Below are 19,329 nucleotides of genomic sequence, written 5' to 3'. Positions count from 1 at the left end.
ACATCAGAACTTTTTATTTGGTATCGATACTGGACTTTCAAATGAAAATCTTATTTTCACCGAAGTAAAACGTCTCAACCGTAGCTTGTAATTATGCAAAAAAAAAAAATGACAAAATCGATTGAGCTTGATTTCTTGCACTATTTTACACCAGATAATTATGAAAAAATCACGAAAAATTATTAATAACTGATGTGAACATATATTAAAAAGTATTACATAGCCCGTTGTTGATAATTAAAAACAAAATTTAATTTTGTGTAAAAGAAGAAACATTGATTATAAAAATCGGGTTTAATAAATTAGCTACAACTAATTTTTTTGAAGAACTATGTGAATGTAATTAATTTTCAAACTTAATTAGTAATTGTGAATGGGCTAAATATTAAAATGAATAAGGTAAATAAAGCCCAGAGATTTCCTTGACAGATTAACACTTTTGTTGGATTTTATTTGTTTTCTTACTTACAGAATGGATATCCAGCCCGAAGGAGGTCACTGGTTGATGATGCAAGATTTGAGTCAAAAATTAATACTGAATGCAGAAAGTCAATTATTGAAGAAGTTAAAGGGTTTTTTTCTCCTACTGGTACCATACTTCTTTTGTATACTTGTTTAAGTTCTGGAATATTATTGAACATTCAAACACATAATGGACAAATCATCAGTAGAAGGAATTGCCCCCCTCCAATGTTTTTTGCATCCTTCTCATCCCTGTATAATCAGAAAAAACAGTTTTTGGGTATTTTCATCAAAAATCTTAAATTTCCAACTTTTAATGAACAAAATGGAAAAATTTCTCACTCCCTAGATTTTGAAGGAGGCATTTTTGCCCCCCCTCATTTCCATGAATTGGTGACAGTGTCTTTTATATTTAATGTAAAGGGAGGGGTGAGCCTGTATTTATTTTCAAATGAGAAAAGGTTTTTGAAAGGTAATTTTTGCCAGAAGGTGTCATATTTTTTTACTTTAGAAATTCTCGCTTTTGATCGTATTTTTAGTTTTCTATCGAATTGTGAAACTCTATCTTTTCCTTTGTGACATTTGTAAATTATTTAGATTATTCCATTGTTTAACTAAGCACTGCTTATTAAAATATTTAAATCCTCGTATACACCAATTTTAAATTTAAAGTATTAATTTCTTTCTAAATATTTAAGAAAAATGCCAGCGTTAAAACCTCACAAGTTCTTCTGGTACCTGTTAAATATCCAGCACACGCTTGAGATTATAATGAATATATATCATAATGAAAATCATTATGAATATAATCATAATAAAATACACGATAATATTATGAAAATATAATACTTTAGAAAAACCTTATGGAAAAGGCGATAAAGAACTATGGAAAGCAGGCCGCCCAGAACGTATAAAATACGTTCCTAACATGATAACGGAACGTATAAAATACTTTCATGGAACGTACTAACATGGAACGTATAAAATACGTTCCTAACAAATTTAGGTATAAAATACCTAACCTAACATGACCTAACCAAAATACTAACTCCGTATATTAAATATTTGATTGAAATTAAATAAAAAAAAACAAGTTTTTTTTAACTGAAAGTAAGGAACGACGATAAAACTTAAAACTAACAGAAATTATTCCGTATATGAAAGGGGCTCTCCCCTCCTCAACGCCTCGCTCTTTACGCTAAAGTTTTTTATTGTTTAAGAAAATAGAGTTGTGAGCAAGTCAAACTTTAGCGTAAAGAGGAAGGTGGTGAGGAGGGGACAGCCCCTTTCATATACGGAATAATTACTGTTCTATTTAATTTTTAACGTCGTTCCTTACTTTCAGTTAAAAAAAACTTGTTTTTATTTTATTTAATTTTTGAACGTCTTTGAATTCATGCAGGTTTTGATTTTGGCTCACCGTACATGAATAATTAAAACAAAATTTGCATATTAATTTTACTTTTATTTGGTTAAATGGCTTTCTCGAAACTTGTTTAATTTTATTTACGAACGTTTTTATTAGTAATGAATATACGTAACTTACGAATCAACTTACGTAACGAACTTCTATATTCATATATTCTTAATATGTATATTAGGGGGTTCGCCCCCTAGTCAATACCTTGCTCTTTAAGCTAAATGTCGAATTTTTTTCCAATTCTTTAAAAATGACCCCTTAATCACAAAGGCCGTTAATTACAATGAATAGCTCTTATGAAAGTACTAAAAGATTTTTGGCTTAAAGAGCGAGGTATTGACTAAGGGACGAACCCAATCATATACGTAATATTTTCTGTTCGTTAAGTTTTGATGTTGCTCCTTACTTTCAGTTGAAAAACTTGTTTTTTTATTTAATTTCTGATCTTTTTTAAATAATGCTGGGAAATTTTGCGCCCTCTTCATAGTAATGTGCCTTCCCCCATGAACACTTCCTTCATGGAGAGATCCTCCCACATAACCCCTTACCCCCCCAACTACCAGAATCAATCCCCCCTGAAAACGTCTGTATACTTCCCAATAACCAAAACTATATGTTAACATTGGGTAAAGTTCATAACTTTCAGCCCTCCCGCCGGGGACTTAGGGGGATTAAGTCATCCTAAAGGACATAGTTATCATATTTTCGACCATGCTGAACAAAATGGCTATCTCAAAATTTTGATCTGGTGACTTTGGAAAAAATGAGCGTGGGAGGGGGCCTATTTACCCTCCATTTTTTGATCACTTAAAAAGGGCACGAGAAATTTTTATTTCCGTTCGAATAAGCCCTCCCACAATATTCTAGGACCGCTGCATCGATCGATTACCCCTGGAAAAAAAAGAAAAAAAAAGAAAAAAAAGAAGTAAACACGCATCCGTGATCTTTCTTCTGGAAAAAAAAAATGCAAATTTCCTCATTTCTGTAGGGTTCTCTAATACGCTGAATATGATGGTGTGATTTTCATTAAGGTTCTATAACCTTCAGGGGGTCTTTCCCCCTTTTTTCGAAAATCAGCTAATTTGCTCAGGCGCGTAACTTTTGATGGGCAGGAGTAAACTTGATGACACTTATATATTTGAAATCAGAATTAAAATTGAATTCTTTTGATATATTATTGTTATTATTATTTATTTATTGCCCGTCAAAAAAAGGTGCAAAAGGTACAATAGACGGAGTAATCACTAAAGAAAACAAAAAAGAAAACAAAAAAGAAGAAAAAGAAGGACACAAACACACATTGAAAATTCAAACACATGACAAAAGAAAACTCTTCATAGCATGAACACAAACAGTGACTATATGCATTACATTAATATAAAAAAACTATTATGAACAAATTGTTGACCATGGATGATTGAACTTACTTTGAAAACAGGATACAGATTTATTAATGCTAATATTAGGGTCAGCTAGCTTATGCAAATGAATAATTTTACGGTTTCTTGTCCAAGGGGGGCAAATGTAGAAGATATTTTGCAAATCTGAAGAAGATTGATTGTAGGTGCTTTTTATCTGTAACTGTAAATAATCTCCAGAAAGGAGCAATGTAAAGCAGACGTGGAAGGGCGTGTAAAGCAGAAGGCAATGTAAAGAAAGGCAATGTAAAGCAGACGTGGCGTTGTAAATGGATGTTAGAAGGTAACAGTTGAAACGTAGTTTGCGTTTTACGATTACAGCGTAAGAAATACTAATTTACGCTCAACGTGGGAAATCAGCAAACGACGTGTGTGGCCTATAGATGTGCCAGTTGGAAGGCCCAGGTATGAAATATGGTCTGCGGGTTTAACAAAAGAATTGTCCATATTTAGAAGAGAAGTAGAGGGATTTCGCCAGTTGAAAAGGATAACTTCGGATTTCTGAGGATTAAAAGACAGACCGATTTTTGAATATTCATCTTTGAGGATTTTGAAATTCTGCTCAATGCGCTGGATCGTACGGCTGAGATTCAAGATGTCATCAGCATAACAAATAAGAGACATATCAATTCTCCTAAGAATGCATGAAGGAAGACACTTTGCCTGAGCTTCCAGGACACTATTATTGAACAGGGTTGGGGAAGTGATAGCTCCCTGTCTAGTCCCTTTCTTAACGAGGATGGGGTACTGAGGTTTCACAAGCATATTCGAGGCATTCGAAGAGTTTGGCCTCACACGAGAATTAATGCAATTTCTTTTTAAGTCGGGATATGGCTTTTATAACAGCGTCACAACTAACAACAAAATCAAGGTCAGGAGATTCATCAATGAATTCGCAGAGCTCGTCACAAAATTGTGACTCTAAAACAGGATCAGGCTCAGAAAATTCATTTGAAAAATGGGATATCCACTTGGAAAAAGGTATGTCATTTGGGTCTGGCAAATTGGAGGAGACAGTACGAGGTAATATCTTCCACAGTAGATCAGGTGAATTCCTGACCTTCTCGTAATAAAGTGACTGCATTTTAGATCGATGATGGGCAAGTTCCTTGGCAAAACATTTTTTTTACAGTTTTCTCAGTTCATTGACTATTCCTTGACGGGGGCATAGGCAATATCTCCATAATTTGTACCGAAATTTAGCACGGTCACAAGCTTCAGACAGCACTAGATTTCCTGACCACCCGGGAACTTGGGTACCAACACGTATTTTTTTAAGAGAAACTGCCCTTTTTCCAGCACACAAAAGTGCATGGCAGATTTCTGCGGAGTAGATATCAAGAGTTAATCTAACCTCATTAATGTCTTTATTAGAAGACTTTTGCAGAAGATGAAATGGAACCCGGATCTTGTTTAGGATGCTATCTGAACATTCAATGAACTGAGATGTGTCAATTTTATTCCAATCGCGAGAAGTATACCACTTGTGCCGGTGAACAGAATGAGCCTGTAACACTGGAATCTGAGAAGCTTCTCGTTTAAAACTAGAAGCAATAAAAAGGTGGCCTGTAACTTGAAATTTGGAAACTATCTCAACACAAGGTATATCAAGGTTATATGACACAACATGGTCGAGGTTAGATGTGCAAGAGGAAGAATGAATGTAAGTAAACTGAGCAGATTTCTGCTGAACTTTAAAATCATCACCAAATATTCCTAATAGTAAAGAAGCGCGGATAGAAGCTGAAGACAACCTGCAATTTAAATCACAATTAAAATCACCTACGATCAAACACGGGATTTTCAGTTTAAGGACACCACGAAGACAAGAGCTAAGTTTACTAACTGCTACTGCGAAATCTCTCTCCGAATCTTCATCTTTGTAATCAGGGGGTGAATACAGATTTATTACTACGCACTCGCCAACTCAAACAGCTAAAAACTATCACTAGAAAAGAAAACACTAGAATTAAGATTTGATGCTACATAAGTAGCAATACCACTAGAAGCTCTGCCTTTAGAAGCACTATGTTTAGCTGGAACCGAAAAAGTTTTGAAGGTGGCACTAATGTCAAGTAAACCAAGGCTGTGGTTGGTCAGGATATGTTCCTGCAAACACAGAATATCATGATTATGAAGTATATTTTCAAGAATAGGTATTTTTTTGTAAGACCACCATTAATGTTCCAAGAGAGAAAACGAATATCCATTTATCTACTTAGCTACCCGTTTATCGGTTTGAGCGTTGCCAGGGACATTTGATACTGTAACAGGTGTGATTAGACTCTTTACATGTAATGCAAAGCATGTTCCGAACACATAGATTATCCCTGGTGGAATTGTGCTCCGTGGAACCACAGTGAGAGCAGAGTTCTGCTTTCTTACAATCAGCAGCAAGATGTCCTTGTTGATGGCATCTGAAACACCGTCTAGGTATGAATATGAAATTCTGGACAGTTTACTTTTCATAACCCACATTCACAGAATTTTTCAGAAAAGAATCGAGATCACTCCGTTTTTAAAAGTAAATCTTGTGGACACGTGACTTGCCACACTGCAAAGCTTTGACGCATTTTGTAATAGTTTTCTCTAGATCTTTTTCGTTCATTTCTGTCGGTACGCCTTTTATTACACCGATGAAAGCGGGGGATTTAACAGAGGCTAAAAGGCCAGGTTGGAACTTTTTTATCTGGTCAGCAATTGAAGAGGCAGTGGTTTTACTTTTTACGACAATTTTCCATTCTGATGAAGAACGTTTCACACCTCTGAAATATCATTTGCAGCTTCAGGACATATTTTATCAACAAAATCTTTCCTTAATAGTGGAGATGAAAGATTGGCCGGGCAATTTTTTAACACAACAGCATAGGTAGGAGGCTTGGATTGGTTCTTGGAGCAAGACGACTGAGTGGAAGAGGGCCAAGCAGAAGTTGCCTGTACTGCGAGATGTTGCTTATTTAACTCAGACAAACTGTCAATTTTACGGGAAAGTTCATTCATGCGACAGGCTAACGTTGCAACGATCGCATCACCAATTGTTGAAATTTCACACGGTGAGTATATCACGAATTTCGGGATCTTACGTTTTTCTTTCGATGCCATAGATAACCACTTACAAATGTCAAGGACATTTTCATCGTCTTTTTGGTATTTAATTAAACGTGTTCCAATTTCTAGCACCTGATGTAAAACCTCCTTTGCCCTTATAATGGTTTCATGACTGAAAAAGCTTGTTGACTTAGCAATTATTGTTTCTACTTTGATACCATCGATCATCGATCGAGAAATAAAATTCAATATTGGATTTAAAATAATATCCGAGTCGTCCGTTGTTTCATAATTGCATTTACGGTAATAATATTCAATAGATAAAAGTCCCCTCCAAATCAATGCCAAAAACCGTCGCTAATATAAACTCAATCCATTCAAGCAGGCAGTGACGTCACAGTGGAGTTATAGCTTTGTAGTCCGAGAAATTGTTTTCAAGGTCAGTAGAGATGGGGGTACCAGCGCTGACAGGAGTCCATATATGGGCATAGCCTCCCTAGGGAGAATGATTGCGTAATGGGGTCAATGACCTCTTTTTCCAAGGTCGATTTATTTGATGTTTCTATGTGTAATAGGCCCGGGACGAAGGTTGCACATGCGCATTGAATTCTAACGGGAGCAATGTTATTGATCTAGGACTCGAGGGGGAAGTGAATTTCCGAGAAATTGATTGCGTAATCGAAGGGGAAGTGAATTTCCGAGAAATTGATTGCGTAATCGAAGGGGAAGTGAATTTCCGAGAAATTGATTATGTAATCGAAGGGGAAGTGAATTTCCGAGAACTTGATTGCGTAATCGAAAGGAAAATTATTGATTCACGAGCAGGGGGAATTATGAAACAAACATGGCTTCTTTAATCTGTGATTTACATAATCGCTAGGGGGAATTATTGATTCACGAGCCTGGGGAATTATGAAACAATATGATCATAGAGTCCATCGGGAGACCGATTACGTAATCGCTCAATGACCTCTTTTTCCAAGGTCGATTTATTTGATGTTGTTTGGCTAGACTGCCCTGAGAACTTGATTTACATAATCGCTAGGGGAAATTATTGATTCACGAGTGGGGGAATTAAGAAACAAACATGGCTTCATTGTTATTTGGCTAGCCTGTCCTGAGAAATTGATTTACATAATCGGATTATTAATGAGATTTCAAAATATAAAAAAGATAATCTCCCACTGAATCTAGGTCAGGAATTACAATCACTTACATTCCTTATGAAGTTAAATAAAAAAAAAGGTTTTTTTTAACTGAAAGTAAGGAACGACGTTAAAACTTAAAACAAACAGAAATTATTCCGTATATGAAAGGGGCTGTCCCCTCCTCAACGCCTCGCTCTTTACGCTAAAGTTTTTCATTGTTTAAAAAAAATTGAGTAGTGAGAAAGTCAAACTTTAGCGTAAAGAGCGAGGTATAGAGGAGGGGACAACCCCCTTCATATAGGAAATAATTTATGTTCGTTTTGAGTTTTAATGTCGTTCCTTACTTTCAGTTAAAAAAAAACTTGTTTTTTTATTTAATTTCTGAACATTTTTGAATTAATGGAGGTTTTGATTTTGGCTCTCCGTACATGAATAATTAAAAAAAAATTGAATATTAATTTTACTTTTATTTGGTTAAATGGCTTTCTCGAAACCTGTTTAATTTTATTTATGAACGTTTTTATTAGTAATAAATATACGTAACTTACGAATTAACTTACGTAACGAACCTCTATATCCTTATATTTTTAATACGTATATTAGAGGGTTCGCCCCCTAGTCAATACCTTGCTCTTTAAGCTAAAGTTTGAATTTGTTCCAATTCTTTAAAAATGACCCCTTAATCATAAATACCGTTAATTAGAATAAATAGCTCTTATGAAAGTACTAAATAATCTTTGGCTTAAAGAGCGAGGTATTGACTAGGGGATGAACCCCATCATATACGTACTGTTTTCTGTCGTTTTAAGTTTTGATGTTGCTCCTTACTTTCAGTTAAAAAACTTGTTTTCTTATATATAATTTCTGATCTTTTTTTAAATAATGCTGGGAAATCCGGCACCCCCTTCATAGCAATGTCCCTTCTCCCATGAAAACTTCCTTCATGGTATGATCATCCCACATAACCCCCGACCCACTCCCCCCACCCCCACTACCAGAAAAAATCCCCTCTGAAAACGTCTGTATACTTCCCAATAACCAATACTATATGTTAACATTGGGTAATCTTCATAACTTTCAGCCCTTCCCCCGGGGACTTCGGGGGATTAACGTATCCTAAAAGGCACTTTTCTCATAATTTAGACCCCGCAGAACAAAATGGCTCTCTCAAAATTTTGATCGGTTGACTTTGGAAAAAAAATAGCGTTGGACGAGGTCTAATTGCTTTCCATTTTTTGGTCACTAAAAAAGGGCACTAAAACTTTTAATTTCAGTTCGAATAAGCCCTCCCACGATAATTTAGGACCACTGGGTCGATACGATCACCCCTGGGGAATAAAAAAAACAAAAAACAAATAAACACACATCCGTGATCTTTCTTCTGGCAAAAAATGCAAAATTCCACATTTTTGTAGATAGGAGCTTGCAACCTCCGCAGTAGGGTCTTTGATACGCTGAATATGATGGTTTGATTTTAATTAGGGTTCTATAGCTTTTGGGGGGTCTTTTCCCCTTTTTTCAAAAATCAGCCAAATTTTCTCAGGCGCGTAACTTTTGATAGGTAAGACTAAACTTGATGAAACTTGTTTATTTGAAATCAGCATTAAAATCTGATTCTTTTGATGTATCTATTGGTATCAAAATTCCGTTTTCTACAGTTTCCGTTACCATTGAGCCGGGTCGCTCCTTACTTACAGTTCGTTACCACGAACTGTTTGATATACTTGGGTTGCGCAATAAATTATCCTTTTTGTCACCTCAAATATAATCCGATTACAACTGCTATTTATTTGGATAGATGTTCACAGCACGGGAGCTGAATTGGTATCAAAATCCCGTTTTCTAGAGTTTCGCTTACCATTGAGCCGGGTCGCTCCTTACTTACAGTTCGTTACCACGAACTACTTGATATACCTACAACGTAGTTCTTTCACCGAGCCTAAGCTAATTGTCTCTGATTAAAGGCAGCTAAACCGGTATTTCGTATATTCAACAGAGCAAACTTCTCGAATGTGTTCTGGATATTTAACAAGCACAGTTTTTCTATATCATTTTATTCAAGGCTTGTCTTGAAGTTTGAAACCTATTCTCGTTTCTTCTTTTTCTGCAGAGTGAGATTCACAAAATGTACAAATATCTAAAAATAGTTGCCAGAATCTAATCGTTTATTGAAACATAATAATGTTTGCTTTGGAGAATGAATATTCATTTTTTGTTAAACTTTTTTTTGCCTATTTTGGCCCATAACAAATAACAAGTGATTGTTTTATTTTTATTCTGATTATTTTGTATTTCTTATATATGTATATAAATTTTATCTTGCATAACATGATCAAAATTGATATTTAATAAACATGAATTTTAAAACCGAAATATCGCTATACATCATTAAGAGCTGAAAGCTATAGAACAGTAATAATACCACCCTTTTATAGTATTAAATTTATACAACATCATGATTGTATTTTCAAATAAAGGTAAAGAGGGAGATTAAAACTTATAACAAACATAAATTATTCTGTATATGAATGGGAGTGACCCTCCTCATGACTTCACTTTGTGCCCACAATTTGATTGTGCTGTGTTAAGGCATCCCTCCTAAGTTTCATCTTCGGGTCCTACGCTCAAGAAGCTCCACTTGCAGTATCACATTCTCCACTTGTGTTTCATTAAATGGATTTATAATAAATGGTGGTTTTTCCATCTTTAGAAAATTTTGAAATCTGATTCTAAAGTCATGATGCAGTGCAATTAAATGTTTTAATTAATTGCACTTAAAAAATTAAATGTTAAAAAATTTTGAAATCTGATTCTAAAGTGCATCATGCAGTGAAAACCTGATAAGAAATTCCTAAGAAACTCATTAAGAAATTCCACCTGCGGCAAGTTTGAAAACCGGGGGAATTTGCGTCAATTGATATTTTTCTTAATATATTTCAATTCTCCAAAAAAAGCTGAAATTACATGCTCTTGAAATTTCAATTGAGGCTGCCACCTTGTAAGCTATTGTCCAAAATTTTGAACAAATATGTCAAATACGTGATGTTTCTAATAGATCAGGTTTTCTTTTAAATCTGGATCTTTACTCTCCAGAAGAATCCCCCCTCATATTCAAAATAATTTCTGTTCATTTTAAGTTTTAATGCTCCTCCTTACTGTCAGTAAAAAAATTTTGTTTTTTATTATTTAATCACCATAAGAAAATGATTATTTTAATGTATGTATTGGTACTAAAACTTATTTTTTTGAGTTTGATTGGTACTTATGTGTTGTATAATAAATACACTCTCGAGAAATGAAATTTGGTGAATGCTAATGAAACAAAACAAAATATGAAGAAAATTATGATGAAAAAGTAGAACAAAGGATTATAGAAGGGGGCCGCCCTGAGCGCATTATATTAAATGCATAACATAAACTAAACTAACCAAAATACCAACTAAATATTTAATTAAAATATAGCTATAATGTAGTTTCCCACCGAGCCGAAGCTAATTGTCTGGTAAACATTGTGAAAACCGGGTATTGTCTCATATTCGCGATACAAGCTCTCGAGGGTGTATTATATAACACATAAGTACCGTTTGGTTACTGTTACCATGAGTTGCTCCTTGCTTACAGCTTGTTACCACCAACTGTTAGATAAAAAACGGCAACAATATTTCCATTTAAACGTCAATAAAAACAAAATTACCGTCCTCCCCTTTCTTGTCAATAAAAACAAAATTACCGGTGTCACCGTCCTCCTCTTTCTGGTAAATTTCTTGACCATGGTCATGAGACACATATCCGTCTTTGCGCCGTTAAGCATATGAATGAAATCTTTTATCAAACAGTTCGTGATAACGAACTGTAAGTAAGGAGCGACCCGGCTCAATGGTGACCGAAACTCTAAAAAGCGGAATTTTGATACCAATAGATACATCAAAAGAATCAAATTTTAATTCTGATTTCAAATATATAAGTTTCATCAAGTTTAATCTTACCCATCAAAAGTTACGTGCCTGGGAAAATTTGGCTTATTTTCGAAAAAAGGGTAAAAGAACCCCTTAAAAGTTATAGAAACTTAATGAAAACCACACCATCATATTCAACGTATCAGAGAACCATACTGTAGAGGTTTCAAGCTCCGATCTACAGAAATGTGTAATTTTCCATTTTTTGCCGGAAGAAAGATCACGGATACGTATTTATTTGTTTGTTTTTTTCTTTTTCCCAGGGGTGATCGTATCGACCCAGTGGTCCTAGAATATCGTGGGAGGGCTCATTGGAACAGAAATTAAAAGTTCTAGTTTCTTTTTAAGTGACCAAAAAAATGAAGGGCAACTAGGCCCCCTCCCACGCTCATTTTTTTCCCAAAGTCACCCGATCAAAATTTTGAGATAGCCATTTTGTTCAGTATGGTCGAAAATATTGTAACTATGTCTTTTAGGATGACTTAATCCCTCAAAGCCCCCAGGGGGAGGGCTGAAAGGTATGAACTTTACCCAATGTTAACATATAGTATTGGTTATTGTGAAGTATACAGACGTTTTCAGGGGGAATTTTTCTGGTAGTGGGGGGTGGGGGTGGGTCGGGGGTGATATGGGAGGATCTTTTAATGAAGGAAGTTTTCATGGGGGAAGGGAAATTGCTATGAACGAGGCGCCGGATTTCCCAGCATTATTTAAAAAAAGATCAGAAATTATATGATTGGCTATATGATTGGGTTTACCTTCTAGTCAATGCCTCGCTCTTTAAGCCAAAGATTTTTTAGTACTTTCATAAGAGCTATTTATTCTAATTAACGGCCTTTGTGATTAAGGGGTCATTTTTAAATAATTGGAATAAAATTCGAACTTTAGCTTAAAGAGCAAGGTATTGACTAGGGGGCAAACCCCCTAATATACGTATTACAAACATATGAATATAGAAGTTCGTCACGTAATTTAACTCGTAAGTTACGTGTATTTATTAATAATAAAAAAGTTTGTAAATAAAATTAAACAAATATCGAGAAAGCCATTTAACCAAATCAAATCAAGATTAATATGCAAATTTCGTTTTAATTATTCATGCAGGGTGAGCCAAAATCAAAATCTGCATTAATTCAGAAACGTTCACAAATGAAATAAAAAAAAAAATTTTTTAATTGAAAGTAAGGAACAACGTTAAAACTTAAAACGAACAGAAATTATTCCGTATATGAAAGGGGCTGTCCCGCCCTCAACGCCTCGCTCTTTACGCTAAAGTTTGACTTTCTCACAACTCAATTTTTTTTAAACAATAAAATTTTGTTTTAATTGCACATTTTTTAAATTAACTTTAACAAAAATCCCACCATCAGATTCAGCTTATCAAAGAACATTATTAAAGAAGCTTGAAACTCCCATCTGCAAAAATGTGGAATTTCGCATTTTAAAATAAAAGCTGCATTAACTAAAAAACGATCAGAAATTTAATAAAAAAAACAAGTTTGTTAAACTGAAAATAAGGAGCGACATTAAAACTTAAAACGCACAGAAATTATTCCGTATATGAAAAAGGCTGTCCCCTCCTCAATGCCTCGCTCTTTACGCTAAAGTTTGACTCTTTATCAAAACTCTATTTTTTAAAACAATAAAAACTTTAGCGTAAAGAGCGAGACGTTGAGGAGGGGACAGCCCCTTTAATATACGAAATAATATCTGTTCGTTTTAAGTTTTAATGTCACTCCTTGCTTTCAGTTTAAAAAACTTGTTTTTTTTATTTAATATCTCAAAAGAAGTGATGCGCAATTAAATATCATTGTACATAATTTTATGAAACATTAAGTAAATCAAGTTAGTTAGATAAAGCTTAACAACAAATGTTTACATTAATCATTTGTCTTGACTGTGTGACCTTTTAGGAATGAAAAGGGCCAACATGTGGTGTTCCTTACTCTTAAACTGGACAAAAAATAAATTAAAGAAATTAACATAAAAAAGGGCTTTTTCTAAGTGAAAAAAATACTCGACAAAACAAAGTGAATATTTCAGGAGAACAACCATTTCCCTTTTTCAGCGCTATAAGAGAAAGTTACGTGATGATAATATACAGCGTATAAAGCAAACTAACAACACATTAAATCAAAACAAACAGAATTAATAAATTAATGTAGATGGCATTGCTACGTTGCGAAAATGGGAGTAAATAGTACATAGAAAAAAATAGGGACATGTTTTTGTTGAAGTATTAAATCCAAATCCAAGCCCTCCCAAGAACCAAAAATGTAAAGATAAAAAAATAATTATTTCTGGTAGAGTGTTTCGACGGCTGATCTACCTTAAATACGGGAGATACTATTATGCCTATTTTATATACTGGTTAAAAAAGGGCATCAGAATTATCAAGCTACTTTCCAACTCTAGATGCCTTTCAAGGCCGTACCCAGGATTTTTTTTTTCTCGGAGCGAGTTTTACTCAAAGATTTTTTTTTGGGGGGGTCTACACACAAAAAAAAAACACATACAAAATTTGTTTATATACATTTTTGTTACGTTTTTACGAGTCAAACCAACATTTCGGGGGGGGGGGGGCTAAACCTCAAAATCAAAAATTAAATTTTTTTAAAGACAAAAACGAGCCACTCACTAATATCGACAATTAACAAAACAATGCTCTCACTTGATACTAGGTGAGTGACCTTATCCTGGGTTAACTGATGAAATTATCCTCTGAAACTGGAAAATTCATTATGAAGATTTTCGATACTTAGTTTTACGACAAGTTTTACGATATGAGTTTTTTTTTACCCTCAAATCAATTGACTATATCAGAATTCTTAGTCGATTGCAAATTTGCCCTCTCTGGGGCAAAATCGTACATCGGTTTCACAAAATAGTAGAAAGCGCAACTTTCTTATGGAAAAATCCTTTAGGATACTCATAAAGGTTACCAGAACTTATAATTTACGCTTGAATGAGGACTATCTCAATTTCCTAGGACCATCAGCTTGATACAATCACCCCTCGAGAAAGCAAAAAAGAAAAAAAATGTATCGTAGCTTAACAGATATGAATGAAGTAGAGTGGCACTCCCTAGGAAATATATTAGCCAAATGAGCCTCATCCCCCCAACAAAATTAGAACATTTAAAATCATGAACAGAAAAATCATTTCGGTATTTCCACCCCCTCCCACCAATTTTTAAGGAGCTTTTTCCAGCGGTGGTTAACGTTTTGAAGCATTGTTATGCAAAATTATATCTTTAGCGCAGAAACCAGGGGGATGAAGGGTAGGGTAGATGAATCTGAATGCGATACTAAAAACGGACAGAAACAAAAAAAAAACACAATTTTTTTTTAAGGAACTAAAAAGCAATTTCAAAACGAAGATAAATTGTCTTGTTTATCCAAAAGGCTACTAACCCCTAAATCCTCCCACTCTTTACGCTAAAGTTTCAAGATAATGTAGATATTGACTAGGTTCTCACTAAAAGTATGTAATTAGCTTAAGTGTAAAGACAAGGCTTTAGGAGGTTGAATCCCCTTTCATAGATAATATAGCTTCTGCTCGTTTTATAAGAAAAAAAATAAAAAATTTTTAATTAAAAAATTCAATAGAAAAAACTTATCTTATCTCGATTAAACATGGTAAAGATCAGCATCTAGGGCTTTACTCGCACCTCTAGGCGGCTCGAGCACGATCCAACAGCAGATTCAATATTTACTTATAGACGCAAAAGCATTTGAAACCAAGTCGAGACTTCGAAACCTACTTGTATTCCCTAAAAACATCAAATAATTACATTGCACTACTAGTTACCGATTTTTATATAAGTATTAGAAAAAAATAATTTAAAATTAGATTCTTTAATATTTAATGTTACATAGGTGAAACCAAGTTTCGCGTTCAAGAGAAATCTGACTTGTCTACCCGTGAAAAAATCTAATGTCGCTTATGTTTATACATTCTCCGGAGTATTCCCATCTCGGTCCGGCTTTGTATAATGGTTGAGATAGGGAATGATCCTATTATTGTCTATTATTTATATACAGTGCTTTCAACCCTGTAACAGTGCCTGGTTAATCTTTACTTTCGTAAATACATCATTTTGTGGCTTGTCCATAGTCGAGGGTTGCCGAAATCGTTGAGAATCGTCACAATAGAAAGTTTGCGGGCAAACATCCATGAAAAGTAGTAATTGGCGTACTTGTTCGATTTATGCTTTTTGCACACTGGACATTTTATGCATATTGCTTCTGGAGTTTCTAAATTCCACGTGATACGGACCGCACAAGTTTTTATCCCTGAGAGAGGTTGTATATTTTGATCGGCACATGTTGCCCAAGGGTTGCAGTTGCTGCAGGGCTTTGTACCTGTGGCCTAGTTTGGTTAGTTAGCCTGCTCAAACCCTCTATATGGCTTTGTTTTGAGGAGGGGATGGATCCTCAATTTCCGTTTATTCACTATGGAGCTTTCAATTCAACATGTACCTAAAATTCCTTCCCTGGCCTCCTTTAGAATTTTCAAGGTAAAATTTTCCAAGGGGACTAAGAATTAAAAGTACTTTTCTGCTAGAAATTAAAAAATATTTTTCAAATATTGTAGAAGAGAGTCATATCCAATAAGAGAGTCATACTTACTCCCACCATTTACCCGTGCCATTTAAACATTTTGCCTCTCAATTACTCGGTCTTTGCAATTTTCTACAATTAGCCATGTCTTGATGCCTACTGCAAAATCCTTGATTTTCACTGCTGTATGTTTTGGGTCTTCTCGGGGAGGGGATTTAAAAGGACGACATGCACCCATTACGTGCCAATATATTTAGCTTAAAAAACAAATGTTTGTTTTTATTTAGCATAGAACTTTGAGGAACTAAATTAGCAAATTACGCAGACCAAACTTTGTAAAAATAATTAAATTAGCTCGCTACGAATGATGTACTCTGATCGCCATGACAGCCAGTGGGGGAAGAACTTATTTGAATAATTTGGGATAAGTAGTTTTTTCCAAAAGCAAGGGGTAAGAGAAGAAACTTTCAATTTGTTTTCCATCTAGTGTTAAGAATTATAAGGATCCTAAACGTTAAAGGGTTTTGTTTTTATTGGGGGATATTAACAAGGATTTGTCAGTAATATTAAAATATATCAAAAAGAAGAGAGAGGATCTAATACCTTCGTCAGTGTTTTAAATTGTCAAGTGTTCTTAAGTTTTGCTCTATTGAAAACTCGGCAATATCTTTTCGGCTCCATTAAAATTTTGGTAGCAAGAGAGAGATATCTTCTGTACTTAAATTGCTGCACAGAGGACTGACTGTATTGGTGTTAGGTGAATTTCCAAAAGAGGAAGAGAGTAAAATTTATAAAGAGTAGAATTTATAGAATTATAATTTCTATTGGGTACTTGTCGGTTATATAAAACACACTCGAGAATTTTGATCGCTAATGATGCGAACATAAGCCAAGAAACTGGCCAAGCAACTTCTTTATTCGAGAAACTTATCTTTGAATGGATTGGAAAATAAATTTTAGCTATATTTTATTCAAGTATTTAGTTGGTATTTTGGTTAGGGTTGGTTACGTATTTAATATATGCTATGATTTACCCCCCCCCTCCCCTCCCTCCCCCCTAATGTGTAAGTATATAGCAGAAATTTGCTTCTAAACTGATATATTTTCATCATAATTTGTTTTATTTCCCTAGCATTAACCAAACTTAACTTCTTGAGTGTGTTTTATATAACCGACAAGTACCTTCAATTGTTTCAAATCTTTTAGACAAACCTTATTTTGTAGATAGTGGAACTAGGGGAAACACAAGTGAGAACCTTCCAAAGTCATGTTACATTTTATCTAGTTTATATTTTAATTTCTTATAATTGTTTGTTTACATGCTATTGTTTACTTATCATTTGTCTATTTACATGTTTGTATTTTGATTTTCCAGAAGAAACCATAATGGAGGATGATTTGTTTCTCAACAATGAGATTACTAGTTTAATTTCACAACCTAATCAAAGGCTCTGCATGATTTTCAAGTCCAAAGAGAACCTCGGCTCACTTTATAAAACACTGAAAACTATAGAGGTAAGTTATAAATCAAAATACGAAAATACATCAATTATTTTATTTATTTATTTAATTATTTATTACCCGTCAAAAAAAGGTACAAAAGACGGAGTATCACTAAAAAAGAAAAACACACACAAAAAACAAATTACAACACATTACACATAATCGAACAAATTACAAAGACGAGAAACAAAAACTCAATTATACACTGCACTGCAGGTACGTAAGAAATTTTACTTTTTAAACTACCAACTACTGAAGAAACATAAGCAATATGATTGATAACTCCAATTCAACTAACCTAACTTACAGCAAAATACTTGATAACTTCAATTCATAATCAACGGACTCAATCAACTAGTCTAAATATGACAAGAGACGGTAAAAAGACTAAATATGACAAGAGATGTGCAAATAAAATTAAATGGACAGTGATTTACTGCCTTAGCAAACGGCACCAAGGGTGGGAAGAGACTTTCTTGTTGTACCGTTTAATTTGTTCAATTATAGCTGCCGTTGGGTCCGCAGTTTTAAAATTTTTAATAAGGTGCGAATTTCTTGTCCACGGCGGGGGCCGCAACAAGAACTTCGCATACATAAAAAACGCGGATCTGAGCTTTCTTTTCTCTGGCTCGGGAAACATTCTCCAAAAAGGGATTAGGTACAGGAACTGGGGAAGGGATACTGCGTTATAAAGTCGAGCCAGAATTAAACGGTTGAAACGGATTTTAGATGTGACTACTCTGCTGTAAGCAAAAGCCAGGCATTTACGTAGATGATCAAATAAGAAGGGAGCGGGTAGTTTTTAAATCCTTTCCAATTGGTAAACCAAGGTAAATAATTTTCGAGACAGGGGCTACAGATAGTTCTCCTAGGCTCAGAGACGAGACCTCTTCTTGGCGCAAGATGAACATAAGAATATCCGATTTCTGCGGGTTACATTCAAGGCCAATGTGCCTGTAGTTTGATTGTAGTGTGGAGAAGGTGGTCTCTGTACCTGCGACTGTGCGGCTGGGGCTCAGACTGTCATCGGCGTAGGCTATCATTGTAACGTCTATGCCACGAGCTATGCATGTTGTTTCGATAGTAGCCTGTGCTTCAATAATACAACTATTAAAGGCACATGGAGATTTGACTGACCCTTGTCGAACACTGTTTTCTAATGGGACAACAGGATTCCCTTGGTAGGACAGCATCACGTCTGGTGTATGTTCAGTTAGGGCTTGACCATGGCCAGGAAGTAGGAGTTCAGCCTGTAGGTTTTCGTACATGTCTTTAATGGGTAGTAGGATGTCCTTCTGCACACCTCTCTTTCCCATATCCAGAATGAGTTGGTCGTGGAGAAGTGAGTCGTAGGCACAGTAGACGTCATGTAGACCTATAACAATGGACTCCTTTGATTCATAAGCGTCAATCAAGACTGAAGCCAAAGCAGAAATGGCGTGGCCACAACCAAGATCCCTCTGGAACCCAAACTGGGAAGGAGGAGTCCAACATTTTTCCCAGATTTCATCAATGACCCAGAGTTCGAATATTTTGCAAAGCGTTGGTGCTACTGTGATCGGTCTGAACGAAGCACATTCCGAAGTATTTTTTCCTTTCTTCGGGACTGGCCTAAGCGACTCATTACTGAATGCCGATGGTACGAGTCCAGTAGTGAAGATCATCTGAAAGAGAAGAGTTAGGTGTCTCATGAAGGTTGGGCTGCAATGGCTAAGGTGAAGGGCGGATACACGGTCAATGCCAGCCGATTTCTTCTTTTTCAACCGTCGGACCGCGGACACAACCTGTGATTGGGTAACCATGAAATTTGTA

General features: G+C 35.1%; 1 protein-coding gene across 2 annotated transcripts in view; it reads left to right on the top strand.

The window, feature by feature from the left end:
* Window positions 1-19,329, top strand: part of LOC148953460 (tyrosine 3-monooxygenase-like) — a 48,266-nt gene that overhangs the window by 7,279 nt on the left and 21,658 nt on the right. For both annotated transcript variants that reach the window (XM_089087691.1, XM_089087692.1), the window contains exons 3-4: window positions 472-589; window positions 17,390-17,529. In XM_089087691.1, coding sequence (XP_088943817.1) covers window positions 472-589; window positions 17,390-17,529 — 258 coding nt within the window. The remainder of the gene's footprint in view (window positions 1-471; window positions 590-17,389; window positions 17,530-19,329) is intronic.

Source organism: Artemia sp. Qi Xiang Cuo, chromosome 4 (assembly GCF_049724085.1).
Source record: "Artemia sp. Qi Xiang Cuo chromosome 4, ASM4972408v1, whole genome shotgun sequence".
Lineage (NCBI taxonomy): Eukaryota > Metazoa > Arthropoda > Branchiopoda > Anostraca > Artemiidae > Artemia > Artemia sp. Qi Xiang Cuo.
This window is presented reverse-complemented; position numbering and strand designations above follow the sequence as displayed.